We start from the raw sequence: 10,383 nt of genomic DNA, 5'->3' as shown, positions 1-10,383 counted from the left end.
TGCCATCGAGTCAAGCACAACTCATAGCTACCCTATAAACAAAAGATCTGAACATTGTTCTATAACTATCATCTTTTCCCCAATGTTCATAGTTTCCAAAGGCATATTGTTTATAAATACCTGAGTTATAATTTTTCAAAATATTACAAAATAACTAAATTTTTCAAAATATTGTAAAAAAGTTCACCTTAGGAGTCCATTTAATAACAAACTTGTATATTGAAGGTCATGTTCAATTTGTGAGAAAGGTATTTTAAGCTTTCTAAACACATCTATGATTTTCTTCTCAGCTGAACTATATAGAAATAGTTCATTTCAAACATTAAAAATAATTCAAGAAATGTTTCAAAAATATCCATATTCATAATTGTTTTGTACATTAATTCATTCAACACAAGTAGAAACAATTTGACACCTTATAAATTCAATTGAAATTTCCTTGGATTTCCTGATTAAGACATAACAACCGCATTTAAAAAGAAAATTAAATACCATGTCAAAAGTGTATGTTTTTCTTGAGCTTTTGTCGGCCAATCCTGCAGTTCGTACACTAATTTCTTTTCGTACATTATCACAGTCTACTACAGAATGGGCGTTAGCTTTCCGCTCAGCCAAATTAAAGGGTCTATAAAAAGAAAGAAACAAAGTTATTCAAGAACTCTTAATGACCACCTATCAGTCACATTTTCATTAACTATGTTAAGAGTTCTGATTATTTTACACCATTGGGGATAAGGATTAAATGAACACTGTTTCAGAAAGCAGTAGAATTATTAAGGATTCCAATCACCAAAATAGTAAATTAGTAGTTTGTTTTTCATTTTCAAATGTATACAAAATATTACAATTTTGACAGTTTCTTAGAGTAGATACTATTTTCAGAATTATCTTTCCACTCTTCTTACAACCTGATTCAGTTACAGTGTGCTGCTGCAGAAAGAGCATCTAGATTTGTTCTAAATCAATTTGGCTGCATGTACCTGGCACAGAATAAAAATAATTAGTAAGCTAAATTATGAACCTAAGCAGATTGGTAGAGTCCTTACACCTTTGAAATAATAAGTATGCACTTAGTTTAAAAAATCGTATCTTTAGGGAGTTTAAGAAATTATATCTTTAGGGAATCTTATCATCCATATCTCTTCCCAATCCAACCTGTCCCAAACAAAACAACATTTCCCCCTGTATGTTCCTTCAGTATTCTTTATACATTCTCCTAAACATTATTTCACTTGTAAGACAGGGAAACGTTCAACTCAGCTGTTCATGAGGTCTCTATGAGTTGCACTCAACTTGACCGCACCTAACAACCACCACCACCACCATATATATAAGGAGCCCTGAAGCACAATGGTTAAGAAGTCAGCTGGTAGTTGAAAACGCAGTGGTTTGAACCTACCAGCCATTCAGCAGGAGAACAGATCTAGCAATGTGCTTCCATAAAGACTAGTGTAGGAAACTCTATGGAGAAGTTCTACCTTATCATACAGGGTCACCATGAATGGAAATTGACTCCATAGCACACAACAACAAAAACATTATCTAGGAACCCAGCTGGCTCCACTGCTAACCAAAACGCTGACAATCTGAAATCACTCAATAACACAACAGAAAAAAGCTTTGGCCATCTGTATCTGTAAAAGACTTGTTACGTTTCATCAAGTAGGAATCAACCTACAGCAGAATCCCAGTGAGTCAATTCTGACTCAACAGAATCTAACACAATATGCAGCCACATAGAGTTACTCTCAGTCAAAACCAACTTGATGTACCTAACAATAACCACATATCCAGGTACAGTTTCATTCTTGACCTGACTTTAGGTTTTAGGGAGTGCTGATGGCCTAGGACTACACTGGCAACCCAAAAGTACACTGTTTGAATCCACCACTTGGTTGGTTCTTAGGAGAAAGATGGGCAGTCTCCGCCTGTGCAACTGCCTGCCTCTGAAAACCCGCTGGACCATCGGCTATGAGTCAGTTCCAACTTGATGGTACACAACAACAAGAAGTATCTCGAAGAGGTCTGGCGGTATAGTCTATACACAGTCGTGCAGCTAACCCAAATTCTGTGCATCTGCAGCTTGAATCCACCAGGGGGCTTCACAGAAGAAAGTGAGCAGTCTCCCATTGAGAGTCACAGTCATAGAAGCTTGATGGAGGAATGTAGAAGCCAGAACCAACTCGGACTCTAAGTGCTAAACGTGACATAATTGAGAAGAAATGTCACATAAGAAATTATCTTTAATTTCTAGATAAGCCAAGATACAATTTCTTGTAGAAGGAAACCTCAACTTTGCCTAGCATGTCCCTCTCCCCAGCATGTTTTTTAATGACTAGAAAACCAAATTTCTAATACTGGAACATTTACCTCAGCAGTATCCAGAAAATACCTGGTAATGCTGTTAATTGCTTAAACTTACCCAATGCATCTAACCCATATGAATTTGCAATATTATTAAAAGGTTTTTTTTTAAGAATCAGAACAAAACAAAAAAAAGAATCAGAACCGAATTTTACTTGGATAAACCAGCGGCAGGATATATTGCTCTAATGTGGCCAAAGCTTTTCTAATTTATTTATTAATCATTATCTTTACCCTGATTTTCTTCCCATGAAGTGATGAAATCACCTATTCAATACCATTCAACAATGATGCTGAGATAACTGGATAGAATGGGAAATCTTACAGATTTTACAGACCACACATCACCGCTCTGAGAGGACTGTATGTGCTGGTAAGAGAGTACTGCCGCCCCACTCTCTTCAACCCTGACCTATAATTAAAAGTTGTTAAGTTTCTTTCTGCTGATCACTCTAATTTTTAATACCCAATTTTTATATAAAAAATAATTATAAGGTGTGACAAACAGGGGGAAAAAACCCACAAACCTTGGAAAGGAATACATTAGAAAGACTCAGAAAGAGCCTTGATGGTGCAGGACTTAAGCTCTCAGCTGCTAACCAAAAGACTGGTGGTTCAAACACATCAACTGCTGTATCCATAAAGATATGCAACCTTACAGCTCCGGTAGTCCTACATGGCAGTTCTGCTCTGTCCTACACACTGGACTTAAATATACACAGTGGAAATTGTGATGATGGCACAGGACAGCACATAGTTTTGAGCCACTGAACATAAGGTTGCTATGAGTCAGAATAGATTAGAAAGCACCTAACAAAAACAACTCTGTCCTATAAACTGGACATGAATTGGAATCAATTCAACAGCAATAGATTTGATGGTTGTGGTCGTTTAAGAAAGTTCACACCTTCCAATTTTAAAACACACTATAAAGCTAGAGTAATCAAAAAAGTCTGATACTGGTAAAACTTTGAAGACATAAACAAATTTTGAGTCCACAAATAAAACTGATTTTAAATAGAGGCAAATCCATTCAATGAGAAAATAGTTTCTTCAACAAATAGTACTGAGATAACTGGATCTGCACATTGCGATAATAAACTCACATTAAATACAGAATCAAACTCAATGTAGATTAATAATCTAAATGTATTAACTAACGATATGGAATAAAGCTTTGCGATCTAGTTCAACAATAGATTCTTAGATGGAAAAAAAAACAACCAACCAAAAAAAAAAACCCTCCAAACAGCACTAGCAACAAAAGACTAAAAATAGAAAATTTAGATTTCATCAAAATAAAAAACTTCTGTACATAAAAGGACCTTATTTAAAAAAATTAAAGTTTGGGAGAACATTTCTGGAATTCTACATCTGGCATAGGATTTACTATTCAGAACATAAAAAGAATATATATAAGTGACTGAAAAGCAAACAAAAAGTCAAGCAAACTGTTTAGAAAATGGGATAAGGACTTACACATTGCTCCAAAGATACACAAATAATACACATACGAGAAGCTACTCAACTTCATTAATCATTAGAAAATCAAAGCCACCAAAAAAGCCTGTGTTAATAACCCAATTAATTAAGTCAATTCCAGCTCACAGTGTCCCTCCAGAACACAGTATTGGACAGAACTGTCCAATAGGGTCGCCAAGATTATAAATCTTTGCAAAAAGTCTCACATTTCCCGCATAGCAGCTGGTGGCTTTGACCTTGACATTTCAGTTAGCAGTCAAGCACTTAACCATTGCACCACCAGAGTTCATCTGTTAACAATAACCAACATAATGTTCATTCCGAAACTTCACTTCAAGGGGAGCTCTGGTGGCCTAGTGGCAAGAAGCTGCACTGCAATCCCAGAGGAACGCGGTTCGAATCCACCAGATGCTGGCTCTGCCGGAGAAGGAGGCGCAATATCCTCCTGTACCAGTCAGATCTGATTTGACGGTACACGCACACAAAATAATAATAAAAAAAAAAAAACAACTTCACTTCATCATTTCCACTTCACCATTCGGGTACCAGTCCCCCCACATGGCACTCTCTCTGACCTCCTATCCTAGAGTTGGATCGCCACAAATGAGGACTCTATTGTTGTAGCCTCTGCCAAATAAGCAAATGCCAGTCTATATGCTGGCTCTCACCACCCTGGTGGGTTCAGGACTCACTGACACTACTATTATCCATTTATTACAATAACCATAAAGGACACAAGCAAATGGACATATCAAGCAAGGTTCAGGAGATGTCCTGAAAGCACAAGACACCCACTGTCACCAAGGACTTGTCTGGGAATGATGTGTCTGGAGATGAATAAGGGCAAAGAAGGTGTGGAAGTACCTTGGTGGCACCAGAGCAGCAACAAGGGACTCAAACATGCTGACAAGTGTAAAGATGGCACAGGACCAAGACATTCTGAACATAAGGAGTCTACCACAACGAACAACAGCAAAATATTTCCCTCTAGTGATAAGGTAAATCTCTTCAGAAATAAGGCATGAAATAAAAATCAAACTGAATCCATGCTGTCAACTTCAACTTGGTGTCCCTATAAGACAGAGAACTGTCCTATATGGTTTCAAAGGCTGTGGCTCTATGGAAGCAGACTGTCACATCTTTCCCTGGACAAGTGACTGTTGTTTACCATCAAGTCGAAACTGACCCATAGCTGACCCTCTGGTGGTTATCAGAGGCAGTTAATCGCAGGGGAGGAGAATGTCCATCTTTCTTCCACAGAGCAGCTGTTGGGCGGTTTAGGACTGCATGCCAGAGCTCCCTGGACAAGTGACTGTAAGTCTAAACAGCAGATCTTTAATTAGCAGCTAGACAACTAAACTGCTATACCAACAAGGCTCCCTTAAGGGTATAATAACATGTCCACTCAGGGTGGAGGGAGAAGGCTAAGAAGGGGTACACAGAGGCTCTAACTCTGATGATCTGGGAAGGGTACACAGGGGCTCAGACTGAGAAGAACAATCATTTAGTTTCTTAATCTCGATAGTAGACATGTGAGATATATAAATGTTACACTGTTCTTTTCAACTCTTTATAGATAAGAAATATTTTTAACAATAAAAAAAGAATTAAAATAAAATTACAGACCAGAAAAATGCCTAGCTTTTTAAATAATGAAAATAATCTAAAAATACTAATTTGTAACATAGGATGTTGAAGGGGGTGGGAGGAAAAAATCCCAAACAATTCTTCAAAATAAGTAACAACAACAGCCTCGGAGTGACACAGTAAGTGTAACTGACAAGACCTAATATTCTTCCAACCCTAGTTAAAAACCTAGCTAGTACTTTGATACATAAAATTCCTTAAACGGTAAGCCTATAATAGCTATGAAAGTTTGTTGATACTGTTTTTCATAACAATTTCCCCCAAAACTCTTTTAGAATTACTGAAAAGTTGTACAGATATTTGTTGGTAATGCTTAAAACAAAACAAAAAAACCAAAACCCACCAAACCCCTACACATGGAATAAAAATAAGTCAGAAGCCAAATTGATTTCATTTTATGTAGCACTCATTCCATTTTATTAACCAAACCCTGTGTGTGGGAAATTTCTGCCCCGGCACTAAATTTTAGTCTTGACCCGTTTCCCAAAATAGTAGTCACTGTTGTTTATGTAAACGTTTTGCACTATATATGTGACAAACCCAAAATGTAGACGTTCTGCACTGTGAACTCATGACTACCTCGCCGTACCCTTAGTAATATGTCAACAGAAAGATATCATAGCCTGGGCCCACGTAGCCCAGCATCTAGAGGAGTAAGGTTATAAAAACTGGGGAATCCTGCCGTGTTGCTGGCACCACCGCTGCGCAGCAAATAAATGCCCTCACTTATAATCTGCTGGTGTGTGTCTCTTGATCTGCTGGGCACAGCATTTCTAAACAACTTCATAAGTCAATCTTTTTTCTAGCAGCAATATCTGCAAATATGTTATTACTAGCTCGTTTTAAGATTAAGCAGTTGTTTGGAAACCTCTGGGTAGAGTTGAACCCACACCAAACACTCACTCCCTGAAAAGCTGTGTGGGTTCCTTCTGATTGTCAGAATCTACCAGCCAATGAATGGGAAACTGATGCCTATATTGGTTTCCAGGGTTTCCTTGGCCTTTTGATCTAATTTTTAAAACAGTATTGTTTATAAACGACAAAGAAAATATTTATGATAGATAAAAAGCAAATGATTACGTTTTTAAAGTTAACATCAAGGTAAGTGCTCAAACACAGAGTGTGCAGATTGGCACAGGATAGAACGGCGTTTTTAGGGCTCTTGTACACAGGGTCGCTATGAGTCGCAAGCGACTCAATGGCACATAATACAGGACGCAGCATACAAAATGAAATTTATTTCTTTCTCGACGTAAGGGAAGACATCACAAGAATGCACTTTTCAAATCCAAAGTCTCTGTAAACTGTCATTAAAATCAATTTTTTTTTTAAAAGAATGCACTTTTCACTAAAGAACGAAGGTCAAATGCACTTTCGGTGTATCACTTTAAATATACTCCAATACAAATATCCGTGGAACACAGACTTTCCTCATGACTGCAACGCAGTATGGTTTTTACTAAGCAGAACTTCGAATCCACCAGGTGCTCCTCAGGAGAAAGACCAGCAATCTGCTTGTTAACAGTCGCTGGCGAGTCAGCTGTGGATCGGTTCCGACTCAAGGGTACACAACAACAACAGAACAGGAAGAACTTCATTGACAAAGGTCTGGTCTCCTCGGAGAATGCCAGCTAACCTCTCTCCCCAGAAGAGCGCAAGGGAGAAGCCAGAGGCCAAGCCCGGGCGCTCCCAATGCTGCCACCCTCGCCCTTACCTGCATCTGACCACCACCTGGATGTTCTTCCCTTTTTCATCTTTCTTCTTCGCGGCGGAATTCGGCTGCGACGCCATGACTGTCTTGCTTGGAAAGCAAGCAGTGGACTCGGGCGCTGCAAGGCACGGGCACGGACCCAGGCGACCACCCCCCCGGAGGGCTGCTGTAGACGCAGAGGAGCGACGCACGCGGCTCAGGGGCTTCTGCTGTCCGCTCGGAGATCGGACGGGCCTCGGCGTCGGCCTCCCAACAGCCACAGCACCAACAAGAATCTCTCCGCTGCCAATCAAGCAACGACTCCGCGCCTCAATTTGAAAAAGGAACCGGACAACCGAGCCAATGGCAGCGCGGGCGCGCAAGGCACCATGGGACGCCGCGTCCTCCCCTGCCCTCGGCGTCCGCCCGCGGGGCGTGGTCACGAGCTCCGCCCTGGCTCCCTAGGAGCTCCAGGTGCCTTAGGGGAGTCCATTAGGGGTCCTGAGTTTAACAACTAATTCAGCGTTCGGGTTGCAGCACAACCTGCTACGCTCATATTTTTCCTCCTCCATCTTTCAACTAGGTAAACTTTCTCAATTTGCATAATCTCTCTAAACCAAACTGTTTTCATCTGCAAAATGAAAATAACAGTAACCATCTCAGATGGTGTTGAGAATGGATCCACTGAGACGGTGCCTAAAACATCGCCAGTTTTACTAGAGACTTGTCCTAAGAGTAGGGAGCTCTGGGCTGCTCCAGTGCAAGGCGGAGGGTCGCTGCGGCGTTCGCGGCTGCTGCTTCCTCCGGCCATTTTGCTGAGGAGCCACCGGCAGGAGGAGACGCAGCGGAGACGCAGCGGAGACCCACCGGGAGCAGCGCGCGGGCACCGGGCTCTCCTGGGCCTCGGGAGGCGAAGGGATAGATCGCCGAGGTGGGGACCGCAGGAGCCGCGCCCCCTCCACCATGAGCTGGGGCACCGAGCTGTCCGATCAGTTTGACAACCTCGAAAAACACACCCAGTGGGGAATTGATATTCTTGAGAAATACATCAAATGTGTCAAGGGACGGAGAAAGATTGAACTCGGCTGTGCAGAGCAACTCAGGAATCTCTCAAAGAAATACCAACCTAAAAAGAAGTCGGAGGAGGAGAACGAATGAATACAAGCGTACGTCCTACAAAACGTTCCTTTCCCCACTGAATGAAATGCAGTGTTCCTTCCTCCCCTGAATTAAATGAACGATTACGCTGGGCAGCATGAAGTGATCTCCGAGAACATGACCCCCCTAGATCATTGTGCACTTAGCACGCTATGTCCTGGAACTGCAGCAAGAGAGGAAATCGCCTTTCCATGATGGACGCAAAGCACAGACAGCAGCACATAGAGACTTGCTGGAAGCAACTTGCATCAAGTAAAAAGCGATTTGAGCGAGATGGCAAAGAGGCTGACCAAACAGAACAGTATTTTGAGAAAATGGACGCTAACATAAACGTGACAAAAGCTGATATGGTAAAGGCGCTACAGCAAGCTCAAATACGTCACCAATGGTAGAAGACAGCAAAGTGGATTACTGTTCAACCATAAGCAGCATGAATATTACCGTACACATAAATTGGAGAATTCATGAAGACATGCAGAGGTTGAACTGCAGGTGATACCAATTGTAGGCATATGTTTGGATGGAATGGCAAAGGCACCTTATTCAATTGATCAGAAAAATGATTCACAGATGGTGATCAAAGCGTAAAAATCAGGGTTTGAGCCTCCTGAAGACATCGAATTTGAGGATTACACTCAGCCAGTGAAGCGTATGGGCCTATCCAGTTCCAGAGGAGAAGGCAAGTCAGAGCTCAAATTTGGTGGAAAATCTAAAGGCAAGTTACGGCCATTTATAAAACAAAATTAGCTTATGTCCCTTTTAACATCAGCCTCCCCCACCTCCCCTTTCCTGCCTCTGCCTCACCCTCTGCTGTTCCCAACGGCCCCCCAATCTCCCAAACAGCAAAAAGAACCCCTCTCCCATCCCTTCAACTATTTCATGACTCCAAACCCAAAATCTACTGCTTCAGGAGTCTAAAGCGTGGGGGTTAATGGCTACTATACTGGAGAATGCAGACAGAAAACATTTCCATCACTGCCCAAAGGTCTACTGAACTTTTAGCCAATTGGCAATAGAGGAAATCTGAGAAAGCTTCTAATCCCGCCACACCCAACAGGACAGAAGCCAAAACAGTGTTTGGTATCAGAACTCCAAGCCTCGCTCCGAGCTCTACCCGCAGAATGAACGCACAGTGCACTGAATGGAATTACCATTGACTGTTCTCTGGGGTGTCTGACTTTTCTCAAGCAGTTTTGTTGCACATCTGCTTTAAAAAAATAAATTTAAAAAGTACCTCAGTCTTTATAATTCAGCATGAGAACAAATACATTTTTCCAAGTTCAATTACTGAATTGAGGAAAAGCATATAATTAAGATTTAATATATTTTAATACCCTAGTATATTAAAGAAAGAGAGCTCTGGTGGCCTAGTGGCAAGAAACTGAACTGCAATCCCAAAGTCACTAGGTTTGAATCCACCAGCTGCTCGGCAGAAGGAAGAGCAATCTCCTCCCATAGATTAATAGCCTCTGAAAACCTGCTGGAGGGTCGGCTGTGGATCGGTTCTGACTTGAGGGTATACAACAATAACAGTGTGTGACAGGGAACTCTGATAACCCTGTTGTAAGGAGCTGCACTGCCATCCCAAAGGCAGGCACTTTGAATCCACCAGCTCCTCCAGGGGGAAGGAAGAGCATTCTCCTCCCATTAGATTAGCAGCCTCTGAAAACCTGCTGCCGGGTTGGCATTGAGTCAGTGCTGACTGAACAGCACAAAACAACAACAATAAATGGAAGGAGCTCTGGGAGCAAAGTCTGAAAACCCATCAGCGGGCCTTTTTTGAGTCCGCTCTGACTCAAGGGCAGTAAGTGTAACACAGAATGGAAGTATATAGGAGAGAGGCCCAAACCCGCAGAGCAGAAAGAAAAAATCCAACCTTGCCATCTAGTGGCTCTGACTCTTAGCAACCCTGTTCTTCTTAAGTAGCATCGAGTCGAATACGACTCAGAGTGACCCTAGGAACAACAGATTTGAACCGCGCCCCATCCTGTGCCTTTCTCATCTCTGACACACATGAGGCCGTTTCTGCAGTCATTATGTCT

The 10,383-nt window shown here is 41.6% G+C and overlaps 1 protein-coding gene and 1 pseudogene across 1 annotated transcript in view; one reads left to right on the top strand and one right to left on the bottom strand.

The window, feature by feature from the left end:
* KIF11 (kinesin family member 11) overlaps positions 1-7,324 on the bottom strand; it is a 64,009-nt gene extending 56,685 nt beyond the window's left edge. The window contains exons 1-2 of the mRNA XM_006880340.1: positions 7,208-7,324; positions 493-625 (exon numbers count right to left, since the gene is read on the bottom strand). Coding sequence (XP_006880402.1) covers positions 493-625; positions 7,208-7,284 — 210 coding nt within the window. The 5' untranslated portion in view covers positions 7,285-7,324. The remainder of the gene's footprint in view (positions 1-492; positions 626-7,207) is intronic.
* Positions 7,325-8,146: 822 nt separating this feature from the next.
* On the top strand, positions 8,147-9,273 carry LOC102855677 (annotated as a pseudogene).
* The last annotated feature ends 1,110 nt before the right edge of the window (positions 9,274-10,383 follow it).

This window comes from Elephantulus edwardii, unplaced genomic scaffold (genome assembly GCF_000299155.1).
Source record: "Elephantulus edwardii isolate Elephantulus edwardi_28Jun2011 unplaced genomic scaffold, EleEdw1.0 scaffold00007, whole genome shotgun sequence".
Classification (NCBI taxonomy): domain Eukaryota; kingdom Metazoa; phylum Chordata; class Mammalia; order Macroscelidea; family Macroscelididae; genus Elephantulus; species Elephantulus edwardii.
The sequence above is the reverse complement of the archived record's forward strand: the minus strand, read 5'-3'. Positions and strand labels throughout refer to the sequence as shown.